Source organism: Cebidichthys violaceus, unplaced genomic scaffold, assembly GCF_023349555.1.
Source record: "Cebidichthys violaceus isolate CVI_PGR_0920_01 unplaced genomic scaffold, fCebVio1.0.p SCAF_33, whole genome shotgun sequence".
Lineage (NCBI taxonomy): Eukaryota > Metazoa > Chordata > Actinopteri > Perciformes > Stichaeidae > Cebidichthys > Cebidichthys violaceus.
This window is the reverse complement of record NW_027176517.1, coordinates 1210845-1238120: the sequence shown is the minus strand read 5'-3', so window position 1 is coordinate 1238120 and position 27276 is coordinate 1210845. Positions and strand designations below refer to the sequence as shown.

Here is a 27276-nt window from a genome sequence, read left to right as displayed (position 1 = left end):
TGTGGCTGATGCTGCAGGAGGAGCAGCCGGAGGATTACGTCATAGCGACAGGGGAGGTGCACAGCGTGAGGGAGTTTGTGGAGAAGGCCTTCCAACATGTGGGGAAGACCATTGTGTGAGTGTCCACAGATACTGTTCCAGACATCTACATCGATGTTTAGGCTTCCTTGCCTCTAAACGTATGCTATGCTTTGGTACTGTTTAAAGTCAGCACCAGATTTAAATATTCTATGAGACAAATTGTAACATGATTGAGACAATGTATTGTGGGATGTATAGATTTTCTTGGACTGAGAAACCAGCAGGATGGTCATCAGTGAAGCCATCAATGTAACAGGTTCCACGTCTGAAAGAGGCTATATTTTAGAAAACGACCTCCTGATCAATGCCACAGCTCAGTCCCCTCCTCTGTCTCACCTCTCATTCACCTCCTCCTTGTGTCCTGGAAGACACTGGCACATTGGGGAAGGTGTGTGTGTGTGTGTGTGTGTGTGTGTGTGTGTGTGTGTGTGTGTGTGTGTGTGAGACTGGTGGCATGTTTTGTCTGCACGAGACGTTAAAGAAACAAACTGCACGAGGAATAATCAGCGAGACGGAGGGAAGGAAAGCTGAACCTTCCAGCAGATGTGGGGAAAGTGTTCTGAAATGTGTGTCTCTCCAGGTGGGAGGGGAAGGATGAGAATGAGATCGGCCGTTGCCAGGAGACGGGAGTGGTCCATGTGAAAGTGGACTCTAAATACTACCGTCCCACCGAAGTGGTAAGTTCGATTTTTTTTCTCCCCAAATGTGAGTTCAGTGAGCCTCGCTCACTTACAGACCACCATGATCTTCACACGTTACTCCTTCCTTTTGTTCGTTTCTAGGAAACAAAGCGGTTCTTCCTCACGACTTGAGCCAACGCCAAGCTGTCACTTAATCACTGATAACTTGAGAACCACACTGGTGGTTTTAGCCGTATGTTACACATCATTATTGCCTACATTTCTTTGTCTCTGGAGCACTTGTTTCTTTCTGATCTGTTGCCCGCTGTGCCGTTTATCAGGCAGACTTGCAGACCACATCAACAAAACCACACTTCTATAATAATATGTAGTTCTGTATGGTTCTATAGAATCATGAAACGGCGTAGCGCGTATTGTTCCATACACCTGACCTTAACATGAATGTTGCATGTTTTCTCTGCATGCATCTGATTGCCGGTCATTGTGTCTGGGACCGTACCCTCGTCAGCCCCCGGACCGCTTATTGTATGCTTTTAAACCAGCCAGTCCGCCTCTTTAAGAGTAATGTGGGCTGCATCCTGCCAGTCGCTGCTAAACGGGGGGGGGTTCGTGTTCAGGCGAGCAACCTTGAAGCTTTCTACTTTAATAGCGATGGTGTGTGTTGAACTGTGCTTTGAAAGCACTGGAGGAAAGTCTCTTTTTTTGAATCGTGTGCCTGTGCTTAATAGCGGCGGTGAGCATCCAAAACCCCCCCCCTCCAAAAAATGAGCCATCATGTTCTCCCTCCGCCTCTCCCGTGGCGTGAAGTGTCTCTGATATTTGGGAGGTCTGTCTCTCATCGCCGTGGCCCTGGGGTATTGTGGCTGCTCCCCTGGGGAGGGTGTAGGGTTACCCCGGGGTGTTGTGGCCGAAGATTAGCTGTCAGGTTCTCGGTTTAAGGCCAGGAGCCCCCCCCCCCCTCTGCTGAGCTTTGGCCCGGCGAGATTAGAGCTGAGATCCAGTTGAGTGATGGCGGAGGATTAGCGAAGGACGCCCTGCTGACTGACTGCCGAGGCGATGGAAGCGCCGGTCGCACACCTGGACCCGTGTTCTTTGTGTGTGTGTGTGTCGGCTCATTCACTCAAGGTCTTAACCAAGAATCCGCACTGAAAACTACTCCGGACCCTGGTCCAATGGTGACTTATCAGAGGAACCGTTTGGTGTCTTTCACAAGAGCTTTTGTGATCCAAGAACAAAATGGACAATCCACTCTTTAGTGCTGATGCCTGCCTCACCTAATCAAGCAGCCCAGTCCATCATTGAAGCTGCAACATCTGCTTACAGACTTAAGCAGCTGATAGAATTTGTTAAGACAGCTTTGAAGTGGTTTGTGTGGAGATTTATGGTGACTTTGATGGATGCCAAATGACCTATTTTAACAATATTTTAGAGAGTTAAAGACCAGAAGGGATGAAACCTCTGTACAACAGCCTCGCTGCTGGTGTTTTGTGCTTTGTTTCTAAGATTTTGCTCCTTCATATGGTAAAACTGAGTGTTGTCCTTAGTTTGTTAGAGCTATAATAATCTTTTTTTTGTTAGTTTGCGCTTCACTGTCCAGGTTTCAGTGAATTAGCTATTAGCTGTTAGTTTCTATCACCATTGTCTGTGTGGCTCAGAGGTGAAGACTGCAGGGATAACGAGAGCGAAACGGTTGAATTGCAGCAGACGGTTTCTCTGCTCTGCCTCACTGTCTCTTCATTTCTGTGGTAGACTGAAGAGTGTTTAACCTCTGACCCCTTCAGACAGGAAGTGACTGACACCGGGCTCACAGCTCAGCATTGTGGCTCTCCTGAAGTGGAAATACCTGTCATCGTGTGTGTGTGTGTGTGTGTGTGTGTGTGTGTGTGTGTGTGTGTGTGTGTGTGTGTGTGTGTGTGTGTGTGCATTAAGAATCCAGCTTACTCGTACCTTTTTGGTTTTGCTGTTTGCTGTGTTGGTGCAAGAGAATGTGCGTGCGTGTGTGTGTGTGTGTGTGTGTGTGTGTGTGGGGGGCTGTACATAAGAAGAGTGAGTCCTCAGGCTGTGTGCTAATATATATGTAATTCATCATTATCCCTGTCAGTGTGTGTGTGTTTGACATGAGCTCATTTATCTCCCCAGCCCATTGGGACAGGGGCGAGCAACCCGGGCGGGGCAAGAGGGGGTTAAATATGCAGGTGTGCTTCACATGTGGTGTGTGTGTGTGTGTGTGTGTGTGTGTGTGTGTGTGTGTGTGTGTATAACCGTGCACTTGTCTCGTGTTTGTTTGGGAAACAAAGCCTCGAGGCTGCAGAGGTGATGGTGAGTTTTTACGGCTGTGGTTGTGGAAGCTGTTGACTGGATGCGAAACACCCTCATTAAATAGAAAATAAAATAAACCATTTTGTGCAGAACGTCGACACGCGGAAGCAAAAGACGTCGGTTGTTGAAGCTGTTGTTGTAAAGCTACAGCTAACAGCTCCAACCGCCGCGGCCGCCGCTTGGGTTCCATTGAATGGGCCTTGTCGAGCTGTCGGTCACACTTGTCAGCCTCTGGGTTTCTGCCAGCGCTGAGGTTTGACTCAGGTGAGCGGCCTCTACATGATCTCTGCAAAGGTGTGTCACCGCGTATGCTGTGTTGTGATTCGTTTTGGTTGCCAGGTGACATGCGCTGCCTCGGCCAAAGATATTTCGAGAGAGATCAGAGGGTTTTTTTTCGTCTGGTTCTCACGGTTGTGTTTAGACCTTGTTGAGAGATTTACACGGCTGGAACTACAGCAATGCTAACGTTGACAATAGGTACGTGAATTAGTCCGGCAATACCCATGAATTAGGTGGAGCAGCCTTGTGCTTCAGGGTGTGTGTGCGTACGTGTGCTGTTCTGCCGGTATATGCCAGAAAGAAATAAAGTGCAGTCATAGGGTCACTGCAGTCATGTTGCACTGCACAGTGCATGAAGTTGGGAGATTTTAGGGATTTGCGATAGAGGCCAACATGTCCTGTTTAATCCCGACAGGTCAAACACCAAGAATGCTGAATTCTACATTTCGTAATGCAGGTTTCTGTGTGAGCTCCTCCTCAGACGAAAGCAGGGTGAAAACTACAACTCCCAACATTAACACTGTTTCCATCGATACTGTCTGTGTCATAAACCTTATATCCGTGTCCACATTGGGTCTCTAGTAATGTGTGGTGCAATGCGACGCTTCCATTAGCTCGCACTTCTTTACAAATGGTGCACTGAGGCCGTTGCGAGGCGGAGAAACAAACAGCTGGATGTTCTGTTTATCATGTTTCTGTTTGGTTTGACTCCTGATGTTTCAAGCTGCAGTCAAACGTTGCTTCATTTTGCTACTTCAGGTACAAATACTTGTGAAATCTCAGATCATTTCCACAGTCGTAAATACTTCTTGACGTTTCTCTCTTTTCATTCCTTCAAATTTTAGCCTGAAGTATTTATTGCAGATCCTAATTTGTCCCAGTTAGCTTTGGACGCACTGATTGTTCATTATTTCTTTTTAGCTTTGGACTGCGGTGATCTACGTTTGTGCACAAGTCAGCATGTGCATGCATTGGTGTGTGCACACTTGCCATTTGCCATACTTCCAAGTTCACGTGTCGCTGCAGGGGATTAACTGCTGCAGGTTGAGTGACAGCGCTGCGGTTTGTGTCCGACCTCTCATGCGGTGGAGGAGGAGCAGGAGCGGTGATGAATGGGAAGTTGTCTGTCACTCTGTCTTCATCGCTCTCGGTCCTATCGGCGTTGCACAGAACTCCTCCGCTGTCATTCTCTCGGCCCACCTCCTCGCCCTTTTGCACTCAGCGTCTCGGTCGCGGTGAAGCAGCGAGCGCTGGTCGGAGACGCAGGAATGCCCTTCCAGGCGAGATTATCCTGCTGTCAGAAGAAGCAGACAGACGGATGCCCCCTTTATCACCTACCACCTACGCACTCTGTGGAGACCTGAATCCAAAAGTCACGACTTAGATCAAAATCATAAATCAACCGAAACTAATAATAGTATTCTTGTTTCGATCATTTTTTAAGAAAGTTACATTTACGTTTATTTTTGTCTAGTCATCATCTTTTTTTACTTAATCAAAAACAAAATGTTTGAACGTAGAAGGAAATGCACATCATTATGTCCCATCGTGACATCTTCAAATAAGAAGTTTGACAAATTACTCCAAAAGATTAATCGATTGTCAAAATAGTTTTGCGCCCGTCGATTAATCAACTACCTCAGCGCAAGATCGCCCACGCTGACATCACGGCGGCTCCCAGTAGCACGAGTTGGAGGCGATTGATTGACGCGGAGGAGTTGCTGTCAGATTGTTCCCATGTATCAGAACCAGTCTTTGTTACAGTCACGTAGCAGCATTCACAGCGCTGCAGTCATGCCCCGTCCATCATCCTTTTGTTTCAAACGTGCAAGTTTATTCTTGTGCGGCACAGACGAGTGTGTAAAGCGGGTGTGCTGCATACCGTGTGTGTGTGTGTGTGTGTGTGTGTGTGTGTGAGTGTGTGTGTGTGTGTGTGTGTGTGTGTGTGTGTGTGTGTGTGTGTGTGTGTGTGTGTGTGTGTGTGTGAGTGTGTGTGTGTGTGTGTGTGTGTGTGTGTGTGTGTGTGTGTGTGTGTGTGTGTGTGAGTGTGTGCTGCACATAATGCAGTTTGCTGTTTCAGAGTTTTTGTTTTTAGTTTCCTTAAATGCATAAATGAAGGAGTTCGTACAGAAACTAGTAAGAAATGTTAATTGTGGGTTGTGAGAAGCTGCCAGGCCTGTTTTTTTTAAATTTTTTTGTCATTTAGACTCCAGGTAAGAATCAAAAGCTCCCTCCTCACCCCTGAACAATGGCCCCGTTGACACGCCACGCCTCGGCATCTGTCAACCGTCTGTCTGCGAGGACGTGCAGCGCGTCTCGCCTCCGAGCTTCCTCCTTGCTCGGGATGGCTGTCATTCCAGCGGCGAGATGTGCGCAACCAATTCCACCAAAACACTCTGCTTCACGTTCTCCTACGTCACCGGCCCGTCGTCATCGGGAGGAGGAGCTCGCACAATAGCTCCAGTCATCCAGCGCGATAAAGGCAACGGGTGTTGTGGAAAGTATTTTTTATTAACAAATCAGTTGAGGTCATCAACGTGACGAAGACAAACCGGACTGATCCGGTTGCTTAATTATGTTTTTGCGTTGACGAGCTTCATTATGCTATTCCACACATACGATTCCACCCTTGGATACCGCAGGTAGATCTCATCGCCCTGCGATGCTGAATGCATTCCTTGTGCCTTTGTGGTGGAAGTGTTGCGACCTGCCTTCGCTACTTCAGTTAGTGATGTCATGAGTTTGCTTTGGTTGCTCAAACACATCACAGGCGATGCATGAACTGAGCAACAGCCGGACACGGGAAACCAAAGCCTTGTTCGCGAGCGGTGGCTTATTGAAGAGCTAAGTTAGAGGCTATCACAGAGTGAGCACAGGGCCCTGAGCACAGACGTGCATGAGCACAGACGTGCATGAGCACAGACGTGCATGAGCACAGACATCATTACTGAGCAACTAGCTAGTCTGGCTCACGGTGAAGATGCATGACTCAGTGTCATACAAGCACAGTTCAAAATAGTGTGCGTTAATATTAAAATATGAAATCAAAAGGAACAAACAAGCATGAAAGCTACACGTCTTATTCCAGTAATTATGCACTCTTTGTGTGTACTGCTCAGCCCATATAACTGTATTGTCACACACCCAAAACAGACGTGCACTCTTTAAATAGCATTGTGAATACGGTAAGCCGCATTGTCTCAGTGCTGCTATTTATAACAAAGAAAAGTAAGTCAATGAGCGTCCCGACCTGATCCTGTTTTCAGATGGAGCTGCGCTGTCTTTGTCCAGAGGACTTAGAAGAACACAATATGTGAGAGTGTGTCTGAGTGAAACTCTTTTCAACCTGAACCAGGCACTGTGTTTTAACTTGTAGTCCAGGTCTCAGGACTCGAGAGGTTTAATAAAATGTGTCGGACTAAAACGTGACAAGTGTGTAGAAAATCACACGACGCCTTGAACATTTCCAAAATGCTGTTATTGTGCAGCCATGAGAACATGGCGGGTTATATAACTCATTCGGTGCAAGCATCATATAGTTTCAATGAAGTGTTACAACTAGAGACATAATATATGCGATGTTGTCAGACAATGTGGAAAAGAGCTGTATTTTCTAGCGTCAAGGCTGCTTAAGAAGGAAAGTCAACGGGGGGAAAATCTGAGTTCAAGAGTTTAGAGCCACATGATATATTTAGCAGGTCTGCTAGCTGGTACCAGGCTGGATACACACTATAGATGGAGCTTAATTGTAGAACAACAAGCCTTAGTTTCATCACTCACTTTAACAAAAGAAGAACAGATAGCAAACCTGGCAGACTAGAACTGTGTCTTTACCCGTTTAAAAAAAACCTAAACTCGTATGTTGCATTGCAGCTGTAGGATTATGCAATCCGTTGCTCAATGGCGTTGGCACAACAAAGCAGCGGAGGAACGGCGTGCATCCAAAAAAGTGCTGCTTCCCTATCTGACGACAAGCTGAGGGGGAGCGGGTCCAGCTCGACGCGGTCGTGATGGAGGACGGAAGGGATATAAATACGCAGCAATATTAATCTATATTACCATGGAAACCAAGTGACAAAGAGCTCCTTAACACAACGTGACAAAGACCAAATGACAGATGAAGGGAGGTAGAGCGGGGACCTTGAACGGCAGTAGTCGGTTTAAGGTAAGAGGAGCAAAAGGTTTTGTAACCGTTCCAAATGGCTGAGGTCAAAGGTGAGCAGAGAGTGGCTTTAGTCATTCAAATGGAGATAACAGGGGGGGGGGGGGGGTTACAGACCATGCGACAAGCACTTTGTTGAAGCAGAGTGACACCTTTATAGTCCAAACGGTGTCTTTTGTAGCAGCAGACATTAGGTGCTTGGTTCTTAGGCCTCGCTGGAGAAGCAGAGCCGGTGTTGGGTTTCATTTGACTCCGTGCTGGCGGTCCAGACCTCATAAATCCACTCCCAGAATCCTTTAGTGCCGTTCTCCGTGCACAGAATGAGGTTTTACGGTTTCTTCGATTGGAGGAGGACGAGGCGAGCTCCGTCGTATAGCTGCTGTCCGGCGACTTAGTTTTTCAGCAGGTATCGTATAACCCCAAATAAATCCACACCGTTTATTTACCGCTCTGACTTTTCTCAGCACATAGCACCGCCGCCGGTGCACGACTCGTGCAGACGCAGAAAGATTGCAGCAACCACAGTGTCAGATCCTGCTGCGGAGCAAATTCTTTATCCTAACAATGAGAAAAACAGGAATGGCCCCACACACACACACACACACACACACACACACACACACACACACACACACACACACACACACACACACACACATAACGGCTCCTTGCAGGCAGTAACTCATACACTCCTGAGCCTGTGCCCCAGAGAAGATTTTAACAGTTGGCCTGCTTTGTTGCGTAATATCTGCTATTTAATGAAGCCTGAAATATCGTGGCTTTTTTACAGTTTCTCAGTATTCGGTTGGACTGCTCTTCAGACATCCAGTTGAGATGTTTTTGAAATCACAAGATGCTCTTCATCTTATCGGCTCTTTCATATTCTACTTCTTCAAGTCTTATTTTCATTCTTGTGGCCATTTTATTCCTTTTGGGTTAATAAACAGCATTTTAACCACCAGGTTTATTATAAAGATGCGGCAGCTTGGCGCCGCTGCAAGACAAAGCTCTGCAATGAAGAACACGCAGACGTCCCCATTAAAGAGACAATATCTCACCTGTAACCCACACCTGCCGACCTTCCTCTCATAAAAAGACAGCATGTAGTCTGGGTAATTATGATGAATCAACACTCTCAGCTTCACTGTGAATAGTGCTGAATCCCAAAAAAGCAAAAAGCAATCCAAATATTCATCATTAATGCAGTGACGTTTTGGGGGAAATGTCCTCCCAGAGTCACTAGTTTGCTGAAGCTGAAGCTGAAGCCTGAAACGTCCCTGCAGGGATACGTCAGTCCATTGGAGCTGCTTCTTGTCAAACGTTCAGCTCCTGTGGTGATGCTACTTGTACCCCTTCCATTGTAGATCGCACAGTTTTTGCCTTTTATTTTAACCTCCAAACGAGAAGTCTAAAGCGATAACTACACTATCATCATCACCGGAAGAAAAGATGGACAAAAATGACACCGACCGAGATCTCGTGACTTGCTAAATATGTTGAACCTGACGAGACGGACCTGATAGACTGAGGTGTTCACCTTTCATCATGCGGCTGGGTGTTTGGATTTGGACGGTGTGGGCCCGTCTGCTCGCTCGGTACGGGACAGCGAGGAATGAGCGGCTATTATTATCCTGCTTTATGTCTCTGGCAGTGCAGCGGTGTCGGTCAGGGGCCGGTCAGGACCGCCGGCTCTCCGATGGTGCCTCGCCTCGGGGGGGGCCGAGGCAGCGAGACCTCTGACTGAACCGCAGCCGTTTGGATGGAAGCGCTGAGGCAGCAAAGTTCAGCCCATTTCACTGGGTGGAGTGTATATACACACAGTGCTATAGGTCTTAAAACGAGAGGAGGCGGCGGCCGGGCCTCCGGGCCGGAGTATGACTTTATTATCACGCGAAACATCGTCCCAAAGCTCCGATTCACGCGTCATTGTCCATTATGTTGTTTTATTCCGCTCTTGCTTCTCAGCCGCAGTAGTTAGCGCCAGCATCTGTGATCAATTTGTGCGATTTATGTGTCAGGAATTAGTCTGTGTTTTAAAAGGAGCGTGTGTGTGTGTGTGTGTGTGTGTGTGTGTGTGTGTGTGTGTGTGTGCGTGCGTGCGTGTGTGCGTGTGCGTGTTTCGCCGTGTCGTATTGGGTGTTGGCGAACAGACTGAGCTCCAGGATTCTTCAGATTCCTCTTGCTAGGAGCCAGTGATAAGGGGAAATGTGAGGTAAGGAGAGGCCTTAGTGTTCTGACAGGTAGCAGCGTTGATGGATTGAGGTGAATGTTTGAACACCAGACAGACATGAAGGAGCAAATGGCTTTTATGAGCAGGAAGATTTATCCATCGAACAAGCTTTTGTGGAGCTCCGCCGGCTGAATTTATGGCACTTGACACACGAAACGGCTATCGGTGCAGAGTTTGGATGCTTGGCAGAGGTCCACGGCACTTTCACACAAAGGGAGCATGAAATATTAGCATTATTTTAAAAGGGTTCCGTGTATCAGGGAGGAATTGGGTGTCCTTTTTCCAAGACGGTTCCCAGTCAAGCCGTTCCCTTTTTTTCCCCCTCACCTGGAGTTCTGCCGTCTGGAAGCACCGCTAACAGCCGGCCGCTCTGCCGCTGGGCATGGAGAGCGATAAAAGACACGGTTGGAGAAAATGGTCGCACATTTTTACGCATAGTTTCTATTTTCCCAGTGTCCATTACAGCGTTTCAACCGGCAGTTATACCAATGTATACGGCTGAATAGATCTACCAAGAGAGCTTTTTATGCTCCGAAATTCAATCGTTATTTACGTCCAATCCCTCTTCTCCTTTGCGCGGGATTGAATATTTCCACCCACCTAGTCGTTGTGTGGGGATTGGAAACGAAAATTGCATTTACACCTGTGTGGTCATGCACTATGGTTGAACCGCTGGTTAACAATAAAGACAAATGGAAGTGAAGTGGGCTTCATGTGTTCGGCAGTATGTCTGTACTCACATTTCCATAGGCCTGCTTATCTGATGAGCGCCTCTTCCATCGTTCAACTGTCCCTCTCTCTCTCTCTCTCTCTCTCCACTCAGTGCAAGTTAACGGCGCTTCATTAACGCGACATTTTGTGGAAGCGATCGGCTGTCAGATTAAGCCGTTGCTCCCTTGTCTGATTGAGAGTCGATCTGTAATTAACAGGGATTATGAAGCCGTGACGTGATCAGCAGCAGGCTGGTGTTGAGGGAGAGCTCGTGTTAGCTTTGGTAGGTGTGGTTTTCTGTGATGTAGAAGCTGTGATTTAAAGCACCACTCTGCTGTCAGCCATGTGTGCATCATGGGTTGGAAGGAGCCGCTGGTGACGGGAGTGTTTTTCACTCTTAATTCCCTCTTAACTCAGAGACACGGGACTCTCCTCATCGCTGTAGGTTGTGATGTTTCAATTTGACCATCTTTCATTATTTCAGCTTGGTCTCTGAGAAATCATGGTTCTGGGTCCTTTAGAAGACGAGAACAAAACACCCAGAAATGGGAAAAACGACCCAAACAGTGCAGAGACGAAAGGAAAAAGACACAGCGTTACAAAGTGTGCAGCGGAGCAAACCAAAAACTGACAAAGTGATGAGTAGCGTTTTTAATAGAAGTAACAACGTTGCACCGACGGCTCTCGAGGATCTTAAAAGTTCCGCTTTACAGAACCCTCCGGGCCCAGATGAAGTTTATGTCTAATTGTGCAGAATACGAGCGGCACTTTTCCTCGTGGAACTCTGGGTGCCCAAAATATATCCTGCTACGTTGCGTTATTATTGTAAAATGGTTGGTTTCCTTTGCAGGAGGTCGGCGCTGCCTCCCAGTAACCCGATCCTCTGCAGCACTAAACTACAGACTCTAACTGGGGCGTAGCAGAGACACACCAACACAATGACACAAAGAGGCCAGCGGCGTTTTTAAACATGTTTTTAACCCATGTCCACGTCTTTGTGCGAGCGGCCCCTGACATCAGAGGACTGTCCGTCAAGGGGACACTAAAAAGGCTGTGTGGGTGGGTGAGGGAGGAGGAGGGAGGAGGAGGGGGGGGGGGAGTGTGGGAGAGGAGACGGAGGGTTTCCGACGGATACCACTCCCTCGCCACGCGTGAACTGATGTGAATTTAGGTGACGGGAGGCTCTAACCCCTGGGAAAGGATCTGTAAGGGGGAGAAAAGGGACAGAGAGGGCTGAAAAATGGGATTGACCTTTGACCCTGCGAGTGTGTAATGTGATCCTGCTATCTCTGTTGTGGAGGGAGAGGGGTGTGGAGGAGGTCACCAGGGGGAAAAGGGAAGGTAGCAGCTACGCCGCGCTGCTGATTAGAACTTCCTGTGGTCAGCCACAGAGCTGCAAGCTCGGAAACACACACACACACACACACACACACACATTTCAGACAAACAGTACCTTGAAATGAGTGTAGAAAACCATTACACTGCAGTCAGAATCACAACATATTTCATGTCAAAAGAAAACCTTTTTACGCGCCAAATATTGTGTAATCTGGGAAAATTTGCAAAGCCGAGCCAATAAGGCCGCCGCAAACTATCTGACCTTCAGACTAGTGCAGGACTTTTAAACTGCACTGCAGAAGTTTAGGATTTAAACATGAGTTGCTTCTGCTGCTTCACAGCCGACGACGAGGAGCTTCACTAGAGGTTCGGGTCGTGAGCCTCTGGCAGTGAACCTGAAAACATTCTGAGATCGACTCCACTAGTCACAAGACATCTCTACAAGTGTCTTTTTTTTCTTAATTCATTCTAGCGCAGCAACGTCACCAGCAGTCACATTCACATCAGTGAGAGACTTCACACTCTTTCCATCCTGCCACCCCCGTACATGGATTCATTTTAAACATGAATAGTTTATTTTCTCTCTTTGACATTTTAATGTTTTAAGGAGATATGAAAATGCGAGGGAGCTTATCTATGGAGAACACTGACTCTAAAGAGAGAGAGCGTCGCTGATATCGACAGCGAGCATAAGGACACGGCGGAGTTGCGTCGTCACTGACCTGTGAGGATTTGAATATGAGGAGAACGAGTGTCTCCTCTTCCCGTCTGACGTCGAGGAGAGGGAGGGAGCTCCGCTCCTGTTGTCTTAAAGTTAAGACTAGAAGCTGAATGTCTCCACTAGTGTCACGTTCGTTTCTATTGATTCAATGAAACTCAAAATCAAAGGGCGTTTATGAACGTATTTTAAGAAAAAAAAGATCTTCAATAGACAAATACAACCACGCTGCAGGCCAGCAGCGATTGTTCAAGCGTGTCAATCTTCCTGCATGCTGATTAACCTCATTGTTTACCTCTTCAGGAAGCGCATACCTCCATCGACCGTTACTAGTCTGAGGGGAGAGGTTGGCCTCTCAGGGGCAGAAACGTGGCTCCGCCGTGATTTATTGTTTAATTGAGCTATAATTAATGCAAATAAAAAAAAAACCCGGCCGCAACTCAACCTCCCGGGGCTGATGAGAATGCAAACTACCTGAGAGTGTTCCACTCCGCCTGACCTGTGCTGAAAGAAACTGAGAGGAGAGCGCTGGGCTTCTTAACCCGAGCAGTTCGTGCAGGAGCTTTAGTCTGCTTGTAGGAGAAAGAGAGATATTGTGTGTGTGTGTGTGTGTGTGTGTGTGTGTGTGTGTGTGTGTGTGTGTGTGTGTGTGTGTGTGTGTGTGTGTGTGTCTGGCAGTTTGGTATTTCCTGAAGGAGTTTCCTCCTACCGTCAGAGCGGAACCACCCTGGGGCCCTCAGCAGTCCAACACACAGACTGACCCGGCACTGCTGCCAGAGAGAAACGGGAGAGACACGGCAGCAGTGTGGAGCCACGCTAGATATGAAGGTGTACGAGTATAAAGGAGCATTGATAAAGACGGTGACACACAGTGGTGCAGGCTGTTATTAAGGCAGGAACGCCGAGCCGAGCCGGCGTCTCCGGTTGTGCTTCGGGCTGTAGGCGGCCATCCGGCGGTCTGAGAGTTGTTCCTGTGACGCCCGCGTTTGCATACTGCGCAGGTTATTTGCACCGCGGTGTGATGGATAGGTGCGTCTCCGGCACCTTTGCTGCGATACGTTGGTGCGGAGATAGCGAGGGGAGCACCGAGGATTGCGGGGCCAGGATTCCTGCGTAATCAGCGCCGGGTCTGACGAGAGAAACCTGCCAGACGAGGTGCAGAGAGAAGAGAGGGAGAGGGCCTCGTTGACAGGGTGAGGGAGGAGAAGGGCGAGCGAACGTCAGCCTGCGTCTTTGCCCCCCGGTCCCAGCTGGGCTCGATTACCCAGAGTTCTCCACTTCGGGGAACATGGCCGTCGGACTGTCAGACGGGAGAGAAAGGGAGGGTCCGGGCAGGGGTTCAGACCTCAACCCCCTGAGCTGAACCGGGACCAGCGCTCGCCTCCATCGCTCTGGCATTCTTTTAAATGATGCTGCTGGGCTGTAAAGTGAGGATTATGAGTCAGAGAATAAAAATAAATCATTCTCCAGTTTAATTCCGAAAGGTTACATCTGCTTCTGCATGCAGCATTTTTCAACATCAGTGTTTGGACTACATTTCCCATAAAGCCTGCTGCTTCCTACCCCAATAAGAATGCTGCAACATGCTCCCCGTGTTCAGGCGACATGGATAATATCTACTCTAAGTAAATACCAAATGAAATGTTGCAACACTCAGCGAATTACGACGCAGAATCGATTTAAATGTCCGTTTGAAGTGGGAGTGTCCAAGTAAATACTGGAAAAATCAAACATGTCAGTTTGAGAAACCAGCTCGTAAAATGTATAAAAGCGACATCTACTTGAGATGACGTCATCCCTCCGGTGTCTTCATTGTGATCAGCGACAGAAGGAGAGAACGTAAGCGGAGCTGGGAGAGTTTGAGAATGACAGGAAAGGCAGGAAGGAAAGAAGGAAAGTGAGCGAGGGATGGAGGTTGTAGCACCGGCTCAGAGCGAGTCGCTGAGGTTTTAATGTGCGTCTCTGTGTGTGTGTGTGTGTGTGTGTGTGTGTGTGTGTGTGTGTGTGTGTGTGTGTGTGTGTGTGTGTGTGTGTGTGTGTGTGTGTGTGTGTGTGTGTGTGCGTGCGTGCGTGCGTGTGTGTCCCATAGAGCGGTGTGTTTATAAATCACAGAGTCGGGCAGTGTGTGTCTTGCAGGGCCGGTGTTTCCTGCAGTGTAATCTGAGTCTCTGGTGGAATGTGTGAACCACATCCGACTCCACTCCACTCGAGCCCCCGACTCACTCAATATCCCACTGTAAACAAGCCGGCTCTGCCAGGGTTTGTGGAGCCGGACAGGTAGATTCACTACCACCCCCCCCCCCCCCCCCCCCCCCCAAAAAAAAAAAAAAAAGAATACAGAATACAGGAAATGCTTCAAAATAAAAGCACATCGGTCAGCGAAAGTCAGTGCTGGAAGGTGATATCGACCTGTGACTTTACTTCACTGCGTTTTGGGCAATGGACCTCCAGCTCTATGACTTTTTCATTGTGTGTGTGTGTGTGTGTGTGTGTGTGTGTGTGTGTGTGTGTGTGTGTGTGTGAGAGAGAGAGAGGTTTAGACTAAGAGGTTAATTGTAGTGTGACCTCTCTAATGTCTTTCCCTGGCTTCTTATCTTGATTGGGTAATTAATTCTGGGGCTGCTCCCTTCAGTCGCCCCAGTATTCACACACTAATATGACGCACACACACACACACACACACACACACACACACCCTCCTGAACTCAGGAGCCCCCACATTCCTGTAACCCTAAGGCTGCTCCGTCGCATTACTTTTCCTTTCCCTCTCTCCCCTCTTTCCTCCCTTTCTCTCTCTCTCTCTCCCACTCTCTGGCTCTTGCTCAATTTATTTCTGTTTCTCACTCAATCATTCTCAGAGCTCGCTCGCTTGTCGTACTGTGCCCCCCCCCCCCCCCCCCCCCCACACACACACACACACACACACACACACACACACACACACACACACACACACCTCCCTCCTCTGCTGCTGCAGCTGTGGTGGAGGAAACATTTATATATTCTACTTATATAGCGGCACCACAATGTAAAAAAAAACGCTCCATTTTAAGTCAAAAAAAGTCCCGCATCAAAAATGTGAAGAGTTGCACCGACTTCACTAAAGTGGATTGAATTGGGCAATAAACACGAGCCGACAATTAGACCGGTCGTAAACAAGTGCAGGTAGATTATCTAAACCACGGTATTTGATGGTAAGACAGAAAGGGAGCGCTCCCACAATGTCTCTAATCACACCTCATACACAATAAAACACAGTGGCAATTACAGCGGTTCGACTGTTAAATCAGTCTGTAATTTACGGTTCCAACAAACCTAACCGCAACTTACCATTTCACTACCTCTGTTCTCTCACCCGAAGTTTGGCTAATCGGACCTACAATTTGCCTGATCTTGTGACGGCTTGTCTTTCTTTTGTCCGCCTGACCTATTTTATATTATGTGTGTTGTTAGTTTAATCAAGTACACTTCAAATACTCAGAGAGAGAGAGAGAGAGAGAGAGAGAGAGAGAGAGAGAGAGAGACTCTCCCTGTTTGGGCACGAGGAGAACGGCAGATTATTGGGGCTGATAAAATGAGGAATGCTGCTCGCAGAGGAAGCAGCGTGGTGGAGGAGACGGAGCCTATAGAGGACTGTTCCCTCCTCCTCCTCCTCCCCATATGAAGGGAAGGACGCGGGGGATTGAAATCCATTGACCCAGGACCGGTGGGCATGCCCATTCAAGCCTCCTCCTTTCTCCCGTTTGCCCTCTTTGTACCTGCTGCTTCTACCTGATTTCTATTCAATAAGGAATAGAACTCAAGACCCTTTAGTAATGTCACTGCAGGAAAAGAGAGACTTTCCAGAGGAGAAAATGTCCCCAGGATGCTCGTCTGGGAGAAGTGTGTCGGCTAGAGGAAAGAGAGAAATGTGCGTTCATAACATTTAATCTGTTAGTGAGTTTAAAAACACGTTTTTTAAATATGAAGCAGCGTGTTTGATCATTTTCTAGGATTCTTAAAGGCTGAATGTGTTGCTAAAAGTATTAAGTTGCATTAATGTAACTGTCTCACGGTCCCCTGACCTTCAACATCATCAACAAAAATATTAGATACAAAAGAAGAATGGAGAGTTATCAGAACCCAAACCTACTATATTTTGAATTTATGATAAATATTGAATATGTCACTGTCTTTGGTCACGTCTTCCACGTGATGCTCGGTGCGTTCGGAGCGTGTGAATGTGCAGAACAACGCGTTCCTCTTAACGCCGAGCGACACAGAGGATGAGCGATTGCTGCGAGGAGGGAGGAGGCAGGAGGCAGGAGGCTGCTCGTCACGTTAGCGTGTTCACAGAACAGCTGAGGTTAAAGGAGCGAGAGACTAATAAATAGTGTGTCGGGAGCTGAGAGCTGCAGACGGCAGGTTTTTGTGTGGAACCGCCTCGCTTGACCCTCGACACCGCCGAGAGCTCAGCCAAGGCCTGAATCAGACCACATATGTATCGTGTGTGTGTGTGTGTGTGTGTGTGTGTGTGTGTGTGTGTGTGTGTGTGTGTGTGTGTGTGTGTGTGTGTGTGTGTGTGTGTGTGTGTGTGTGTCCCCGTCCTTCAACCCTCTGTATATCTCTCCCGCACATCTAACATCTACATCACAATATTTGTCCACATTTTCTCTCCTGGATTTTGAAAAATAATTCTAATCGCCGTTCCTTATCTCGCAATCGCGATATGATTTGCGATATTTGAGGGAACGGTCATTTTTACGGCTCTACGCCAAACAAAGATGATTATCTTCAGTGTGTAGAACATGTGTAGGCCAAGACGTTTCTGCAGCGTCACAATGTTTAATTCAAAATGGTATTTCCACACATATTTCACCTTTTAACGAGATGTTATTGAGAATGTCAGGAGGAATTATTACATTATTATTATTATGATATTTAGATTCATGGTGCAGCTTTATCCTGAGTTCATGTGAATGAACACAGAGCCAGGTTTGTGAAGCTGGAGATCAGGTTGAAATGTGCTAATCCAGATGTTCAACATTTTAGAGAAAACGAACATATTTTTGTAGTTTTTTTGTGTTTTGTGTAGTTCACTGACATGTTGCCTCTCAGCCACGGCTTTACTAGTGTCCACTGAACCTCAGTCAGACAGTCAAACAGGTCCAGAGAACTCCAGTGATGTGAACCAGTGGACTCAGTCAGACCAGCAGACCTGTCTGAGAATGGTCTCAGTCACAAAGACACAAAAGTGTTACTCATATATAACATCAATAAATATATCTGCTGTGTCTTTGAACAGCGCCACCTGAAGCCAAGTTGTGCAAGAAGACGAGTACAAAATAGCATTATGTCCATTATAACACACACACACACACACACACACACACACACACACACACACACACACACACACACACACACGTGGAGCGCTGCTCCACCTAAACCATATTATACAAACGCACAAACAGACTAAACACACACATTTCACTTTTCACTGGAAATGACTTAACTGCACAGTTTCATTTTGACCTCAGTGGAAGTGAGCAGTCACCTGAGCCCCCCCCCCACACACACACACACACACACAACACTTCTCTTCCCTCCCCCCTCTCTCACCCTCCCTCCCTCCCTCCTTGTCTCACTCTCTCAGTCTGCAACTTTCTGCTGACTCCAGGAATTATGATCTGTTTCCCGTCCGCAGGAATAATAGAATACAGGAGGAGGAGGAGGAGGGGGGGGGGGGGTCGGCAACAGCTTAGTGGAACAGTAGTGAGGAGTCCAGCTCCACTGTGGTTACACTGTGTGTGTGTGTGTGTGTGTGTGTGTGTGTGTGTGTGTGTGTGTGTGTGTGTGTGTGTGTGTGTGTGTGTGTGTGTGTGTGTGTGTCCGCAAATGCGTTTGTATCCAGATGTGCAAACGTGTGATATTTTCCTCTTCATTTCCATAAACTTCACACATTAGGAGACTCTCCTCGGACACACATGCAGGAGCTCCACTCAGAGGCTTGATTAACGGCCGTGGACGGACGGCCTCCTCCCGTTATCTTGACAGTGAACGTATGCGAAGGCTCTCCGGCTGCGGATCTCTCTCGCTGCCGGAGAGCCTTCTGGCCACTTAACGCTATCGGCAGTTTAGATCCAGCCGCTCGAGTGTGTTTGGAGTGTGTGTGGAGTGTGTCCTCAGCCGCGTAAATATTTATCACACGGCTCCCCCAGGAATTTTAATGAGCGCTGATGGAGACCAATCAACACGGCGGAGCGCAGAGGAGGCGAGGAGGCGAGGAGACGGAGTGTAGTGGCAGTTTGTGATGTTTTGGCTTCATAAATATCACAAGTTCACTGTTTTCCTGTGGAGATTCACACTTTCCTGCTTTTATGCTAATTGTTTCCTGTGTGTGTGTGTGTGTGTGTGTGTGTGTGTGTGTGTGTGTGTGTGTGTGTGTGTGTGTGTGTGTGTGTGTGTGTGGTGTCCTGCATTTGTCTAACTGTAAATTGAGACTCTTTAAAGGCTGCCATATGTCTCTCTCTCTTTGTGTGTGTGTGTGTGTGTCTCGTGTATATTGTATGTGTGTGTGTCGTGTATATTGTGTGTGTGTGTTTGTTGTGTATATTGTGTGTGTGTGTGTGTGTGTGTGTGTAGTGTATTGTGTGTGTAGTGTACATACTCATCAGGGTGACAGGGCCACCCTTTAGAGGTCACTCAACACATTGTGTGCAGGCCAAGCTGCATGGGGAGTCAGGGAAGGAAACCTGAGCTATAACTCACACAGCTCTCTCTCACACACACACACACACACACACACACACACACACACACACACACACACACACACACACTGGACCTGACCTTTGACATCTGGCTGGGAGTGGCTAATAACTTTCTTGGATTCCCAAAGACGCAGCATCTCACAATTCATCTAAATGTATTTCAGTGGTGCTTTATTAAAAAGAATACACATGAAATGTGTGATTTGTGTTGCCAAAGTATGTTCACACACAGACAGACACACACACACACACACACACACACACACACACACAGAGACACGAACGGTTAAACTTTCCGACCCCAATCATCGCAAATCAAAATCAAACCCAAAGGACTTCGTTTAAAATTTCAGTGAGATGCCAGGATATCTTAAAACGCCAAATAAATCAGGCTGAACGTAGGATGATTCCATTTGATGGAACGATGAAGAGCTAGTTGTTGTCCTGCCTCCATAATGCACATGCATGTTGCCGGTGCAATCCAGAAATATAGACGCAGTCCCCTGTGTTTAGAATAAGACACACCACCACACAAGTCTCTTGTTTCCTCCTCCAGATGGATCTGGGGTTCTTCTGGGCTTTAGAGTAAGTTGAGGCGATGCTGGTGGAGGTGCGTTAGAAATTGACCAGTGACAGATTTGTGGCTCTGAGTCTGAACGAATGAAGCTCACTCTTTTTGCTTTCCTTTGTGTCTGCTGGGAGTGTGTCCCGACCTGCATGCACTCATACCGGCTCACACACCTGGTGGCAGAGAGAACGCAGCCGCCTCCTCGTCCCTCCTTCACGTCCCCGTCGCCACGCCGTCATAACGTCATCCTGTGTATAAAAAGCTCAGGATAAGGGTCAGAACCTCTGGGTCTGGTCTGAACATCTGGGTCTGCCGGGGACATGGAGACCGTGGGCTCTCTGCCGCTGTATCTGATCTTCTTTGAAGTCTCTGTATTCACAGCCTCCATGTCCACTACTGTACAAATACCAGAGACGCCACTGGACTTCCAAAACCACATCACAGTCTCCCAGTGTGTGAGAGAGAGAGAGAGAGAGAGAGAGAGAGAGAGAGAGAGAGAGAGAGAGAGAGAGAGAGAGAGAGAGAGAGAGATGTGATTCTAGTAGGAAGAAAGTCATATTAAGGACATATTAATGTCTTCTTCTACCTTTCTCGACATACATGTGCTCTGTGTGTGTGTGTGTGTGTGTGTGTGCGCGCTCACACGCCGCTACATGTGTGTGTGTGTGTGTGTGTGCGCTCACACGCCGCTACATGTGTGTGTGTGTGTGTGCCCTCATGTGTGTGGAGGTCAGCCCCGGTGTGCCGTGTGATTTATTGGAAGGCCTTGCAGTGATACCAGAATTCCTTTGCGTTAAATGCCTTCCCTGAGTGCCTTTTACTGCCTGTGTGCTTTATGAAGCGTGATCGCACTCTATTCGTCTCTCACTCTTACATTTCTAGAGATTATTTTTTATGGCGTCTCGTCTTTATTAGAGTGGAGCGTGTCAGGAAAAATGGGAGAGCGATGGGACCATGTGGTTGGCGAGCGTGTGCTGAAGTTTTCACGTCTGAGCGTGAGATTCAGGGTTATGGCAATAACTAAGGTCAACCCTGGTCATATTCAGCACGGCCAAAACAAGATCCTTTTCACATAATACTTGTTGTTAATATTGTAATTGAACAAGTGATCAGTGCCGTTGTATTTCACGTGAGGGTACAGTTATTGATTTATCTTGGCGAAAATAACGAGGAGTTCACATTTCACCGTCCGCTAAAGATGTAGATTCACCCTAAAATATGGACTTAAAATGCCGAGAACATGTTTCAACTCCCCAACATCACCAGGCTCCTCGAGGTCGTCGGTTGAGGAGCAGATGTCGGTGGAGCAGAGGCACCACTGCAGCTCTGTCCCCGGTTACGACCGCTCAGAGGGCCGTAAAAAAGTCTCCTGGTTGATTCGTCAAGTTCTACCAATTAGCAAGTAATTCAACACAAACTGATTTATTGGCAAATAAATTCACGCTATTCTGTACGTGACGACGGTAAAAGATGACGCGATTACCTGAGAGCATTGCTGTGAAACGGCCAATCAGAACGTCGGGTTGTGTTTTGAGTTTGGGCGTCTGGCTCATGCATTGAAATCTAACCTCTGAAATGTTTCTAATGCTCGCAGGGTGAGGGACGCGTCTTGTCACGGCTAATCTTCGGCTCTCTGCTTGTTGTTATTACCGCCGCTGCGTAGTTTCAGACGTGGGCAGAGCGCTGCTTTAAACAGGATATACCAAAGAACGTAGGGTTTGGTTCAAAATCGGATCCATATGACGATTATATTGTGCCCCCGCATCTGTTCGTAGTTTGCGTTGAATTATTTGCTACATGCTGTGTTTGGGGTGAGTTCACTCTTGTTAGCAGTTTTGGAAGCGGCTTTTATTCCGGCGAGCAGCGCTCTGCAGACGGATCTGTGAGGGTGAGATCGTCTGTCACCTGCAGAAGTCCTGCGTTGAGAAAGACCAGGCGCCCCGGATTAGCTTCCCGGATGCTGAACCGTGTGGTCGTGCGCTAAGACGGCAGACTTAGCGCACGAGAGTCTGATTTCAACAGATGTTCTCCTACCGAGAGTCGGATGGAGATCTCAGAGACTCTGACGAAGATGACGATGATGACGATAATACAAGGTAGCACGCTTCCTGTTAGCGCTGCGTATCATTTTTAATGTTTAAAGAATATATGCTTGTTTTTGAACAGTGTGCCAGACTCCTCACTGTTTAATGTCCCAATCACAGGAACTTTACATGAATACAAAATCTGGAAATAATCAAGGAGAAGAAAACGAGATTCGCCAAGCATGACGTGAACTTCCAGTGCGTAACGTTCTGGTTGACGAATTCAAAGCGTTGAAAGGTTAGAGGTTAAAGGTTAGTCTTTTGGCATCAACTGTAGACGGCACATGAGAGGTGGAGGTAGTCACGGCGACGTTACCCGTCGATCACCCGTCTGCCGTTTTATTAAATCTAGAGTACGGCCATCTTGGTTTTTGGCCGGCGCCATCTTGGTTTTGTCAATCGCCAAGTCAAAGCTGCGACATATAAAGTATTCTGCTTCATGGTCTGTTGTGCTCTAAATGGGAATGAAGTGAGAAGTAGGGAGATGTTCTCACAGACTTCTGTACAACCAGCTGATTTGCCCGTTTGCAGCTCTTCCTCGTGGCGTCGCTCTTCACACCTGGAGGTTGCCGCCTGGCGTTTACCTCACAGCTTGGAGTTTATTTCAGTTCATTGGATTTACATATGCCGACAGAAGCTCAACAAAAGGCTGCTTCAGTCTTTTTCTTCTCACGACTCTGCAGCATGTTTTCCTTTCCTTTTTCTGGCATTGGCGTCTGACAGGCTCGTACCAGATAAGACCCGCCCTCTTTGCGTTCAGCAACCAATCAACGAGGGACATAGAAGCACAAAAAAAAACACATTTATTTTCTCTAGAAAAAAAATGCATTTGTGCGTCACACTTGACTTCAGTGTTCGTGACGAGACCGGTCGATGTTTCTTTTATGCCAGCTTGAAAATGTTCCCCGTTACAAACCCTAATCAACATAATTATGAAACAAGTGGATTATTTAATATAATTGTGGAGTAAGTCGCCCTATAATAATTACCTTCAGCCCCGTGATTAACTACGTCTCGTTGCTGCAGGTAATTAGTCTGAAAATGTTTCCAGTTTCGGGCTTCAGAGCCAGAACTGCATGTGAGTAATGTACAGAGCCGCTTGTGCTGCCGGCCCGGTAGCTTTCATCCGCGGCGCTGCATGTGCGCCCTGTGATGTCGAAGACACAAAACACCCTGAACCCTGCCTTTGTGTGTAATCAGAAGACTGTGATCCAGCCTCCCTGAGATGTGGGTCCCTGCTCTGTGAACAGGCTGAACTGTGAGCGGTGCTCTGTAATAAGATCACCCAGAAAAAGACACAAGAGGTCCAACGTCAGACAGAACACACGGCTCTCTTCTCCCACTGCACTGTGGACTCCTGGGCTGGTACTCATGAGATGGTCAAAGCACATTGGTTCCAAATAATGGAAGTGTTATGACACAGAACCCCAACATGCGCCTCCGCTTTGTGGCACCCGTGTGTGGGGGGGGACCCTTTTCCTGTTTCAACATGATGATGGACTATAGGTCAGGTCCATACATACAGAACAGAAAGCCTTTCTTTTCATTGTACAGGTTGCAATGGAATCAGGAGCGCTAGTCCTGATCAGTGCAATTAAGACACATGAAACATGAACCCATCGCCGACAAGACAGGCTCTAAAATAATCAGTCAAATGAATAATTACTAGAGTATGAATATAATTATTGCACAATAGGAGGATGCATTGTTTTTCTTCCATTTTGCTCCACAACATTGTGTACGGGCATTAGATTAGATTAGATGAAATAATCTTTATTTTCCACTTGGAAATGTGTCTTTTCCCGAGTACAGCAAAGGTACACACACACACACACACACACACACACACACATATGTAACACAACACACCATTAAGACGTACAGACATTCACTTTACAGCATCAGAATCACAGGAAGCTTAAGCCGACCGATCACCGCTCTGTGGGTTTCCAGGCGGTATCTCTGTAGCCGCTCTGTGCGTGTGCTGCGTAGCTTCCCTGTAGCTCCTCAACGCTCACGTATAAATCAACTTAAATGCTCTTGCGGCTGAATTGAAGTGAATTCCTGCAGTCGGGCTCCAAACCCGTGAAGAAAGAGTTCCCAGAAGTGCGTAGGCCGTTAGAGCAGCAGTTGACGTCCACGGTTTTGGGAATGAGATGCTCAGCGATCTCACGTGAGCAAAACGCCCGGGTGTCCACATACTTTTGGCGATATAGTTTATATAAATACAACCTCCATGCAGAGGGAAAACAACAAAGAAAGAAAGGGGAAGACCACCACGCGTTTCGTGAGAAAGCACCAAAGCCACGACTGTTAAAGATTACAAGAACAAAAAAAACAAAAAAAAAGCTTTAAAAGAAAGAAAAATAGAAGTCTTTGTTGACTTTTCAACGCGGGGGTTTTCTCGGAGCAGTCGTTCACTTTGGAATCAGCTGCAGGATTAAGGAACATACAGCGTCAGACGAGATTCATCAGGTTTTATTAGACCCCTCGAGGACAACATGAGAGTCTCTGATACACACTGAACACGAGAGAGAGAGAGAGACAGAGAGAGAGAGACGGAGAGAGAGACGGAGAGAGAGATGGAGAGAGAGAGAGGTTTCTCTTTTTTCCGGTCTCTTTGGTGGTCTCATGAAGGGTCTCGCTGGATCTTGAACCCTGTGCAAAACACAACAGGGGGGGAAATGAGTTAGGGGTGGAGGACGGGGGGAAGGGGGGGTGAGTGGGGGTTCCTGGGCTGGGGGGTTACACCACCAGAGTCCCACAATTCATCATCCTCTGGCACCGACGGGGGCCGTCTGGACAGATCGGTGGTGGGGAGCCGAGAGGGGCGATTGATGGCCAGCGAGACTCTGTGACCTCCCTTTCTCCCCGAGAGAGGGGAGATGCTGTGAGTGTGTGAGTGAGTGAGTGAGAGAGAGAGAGAGAGAGAGAGAGAGAGAGAATCACCTTCCATCCTCTGCACCCTGTTGCAGACGTCAGGTTTGGACATTGAGTTGAATCCAGTCTGTCTTTATCTGAGGACGACACATCAGCTGCTGCAGGGTTCTCCTCCCCGTCGACATCACATCACACATGACGGATGATTTGTTTTTCTCTCCCCCCTCTCTCTCCCCCTCTCCCTCCCTCCCTTCTTTCCTTTTAACAGGAGTACCTGCAAGGCGACAGCACCAAAGCATATCAGAGGTTGGGTTGGAAGCCAAAGGTCGCTTTTGAGGTGCGTGTGATGAGCTGGATGGATCAAACCAATATGATATTAATGAGGATATTTTTAGTCCAGTCAGGGAATGATTTGATGAAATATACTGTAATCGAGCCACAGAAAGGACAATGTCCAAAGATAACAATAATATGTTTGAAGGCCTATAAGGACCAAGTGTCTGAGTCTGTGTTTCTCTTTGTATCTACATCAGGTGGGCGGGGTTATCGGAGTGGGTGGGCGGGGTTATCAGAGTGGGCGGGGTAGATGGAGGATGTGAAATCACTGTAAAGTGAGTGCAGTTGTTGTGCTAAGACTACATGAGGTCCATCAGGTCAGGAAGCAGCAGAGTCCAGACCTCCTGTTGTGTCCTGAGTCCGTCTGATACGAGAAGGAATATGAAACCACTTCCTTTATGGGAAAGATTTTTAATAAAATGAAATGATAAAACATCGTTTCAACACATCTGAAAATATGACAAAAGTATGCAAAATAAATCAACCTGTTATTATCCATGTTCAACTTTATTTAAGTACAAATCGGACCAAACAGCTCCAGCAGAGACTCAAATAACTATTATAGTTTTATTACATCTATTTATGAGCGTTAATGTGGAGCAGACTTCAGTAACTAATCACTCCTACTGTAGTGAGTGTTGTTCTAACTGTTGGTACGATGACAGACGAGAGCATCGCCTCAATAACCTTATGATATAAGATCAGAAACATTTTGAACGAAATCAAAACGGACCCGAAATCTGAGCTGACACTGAAATATACAGAATATGGAGCTTTATTAATATCCAGCAGTAATCATCATTCTTCAAACACATTTAGTCTGAAAGTCGATCATATAATAGTGAATTATTGCTGGTACTGAATGAACAGCAGGCTCAATATAAACCAGCGTAGATAACGAAGCGCTTTGATCACCTCTGCCGAGTTCCTCTCACTAGAGCTGAACCACAGTTTAGACTTAAAGTTGCTCTCCTCATGACTGGACTGACCGCTGACTCCTCTGCAGGAGCTGGTGAAGGAGATGGTGGATGCCGACATCCAGCTGATGAAGAACAACCCGAATGCCTGAGTCCAAATCGGTGGTCGTTCCACCCGGAACCGTTCTAGCACTCCGGTGTTCTACCAACAGAGGGAGGAACCTGTTGTACTTTTGACCTTCATGACTTTTCCAAATGAAGTGACTGTGTGCTTTCTTCTTTACGGGGGATTTACCAAAACCTGTTATTGTTTGTGTCCATTTCTAACGTTTGTCATTTTGATTTTGTTTTGCTGTCACATAACAGGGATGCCTTTTTTTATTATTATTTCCACGCTGATCATGTCATTATGTACATAGATGGCACCGGTTGAGGGTTTATTTATGTCTTTGCTTCTTGTGATCGTGGCTTCGTTGATTTAGACGTCAGAGGACGAAAAACTACAGAATGTATAGATTTAAGAATTCATATTTTATCTTGGAGAATCAACGGGCATATTTGTGATGAACGAATGAGCTGTTTGGTACAATAAAGACTGGTCTTTACATGTCGTCCTAATGTGTTTTCTGACGCTACCAAGCCTGTGATAAATGATGTTCATATTAATATTAAGATAGAGGTTTCCAGTTAGTGTCTTTTGTGTGTTTTTGTGTGTTTGTCTTTTCTCTTTAGGCCTCCCCAGGGCAGCAAGCAGCACATCCTCGTCCAGGAAATGCAGGTATGTCTGTCAGATAAATGCGTGTGCGTGTGTGTGTGTGTGTGCGTGCATATGTGTTGCCCGGGTTGTGCAGAGGTCGGCTGGCTCCGCTCCTGTCGCGCTCCGGCTCTCTCTCCGGGTTTTTTTTTTTATTAGCGAGCACACTGCGCTCTTTTATTCGACAGGAAGTGCGTCTCTCCCCGGGCCCGACGCGCAGAGCTCCGCTCTCAAACGCCTCTTGTCCGTCCAGACTGTCTGTCTGTCTGCTGATTAAGAGGGCGCAGTGAGCGCGCGGAGCCCGAATCTGCTCTGGTCCTGATGATAGTCGATACGTGTGAAAACACAGCTGCTATTTAAACCTCCACATGCGTATTCTTTTCAAACAAACACATATGTTTGCTTCCATTTGTGAATTCTGAATTTACTCTTAATTCCAGATTATATCTTTAAACTGCTGTGAGGTGATAACCACGTGAGTCTTACTAACCTTTAGAGTTTCATCA

The 27276-nt window shown here is 47.2% G+C and overlaps 1 protein-coding gene across 1 annotated transcript; it reads left to right on the top strand.

Moving 5' to 3' along the window:
• On the top strand, positions 1-26621 carry gmds (GDP-mannose 4,6-dehydratase). Its single transcript, XM_068725122.1, has 4 exons — positions 1-115; positions 662-758; positions 25032-25100; positions 26106-26621. Exons 1-4 carry the CDS (start codon positions 9-11, stop codon positions 26166-26168), a joined length of 336 nt encoding a protein of 111 aa, XP_068581223.1. The 5' UTR covers positions 1-8; the 3' UTR covers positions 26169-26621.
• Positions 26622-27276: the final 655 nt, after the last annotated feature.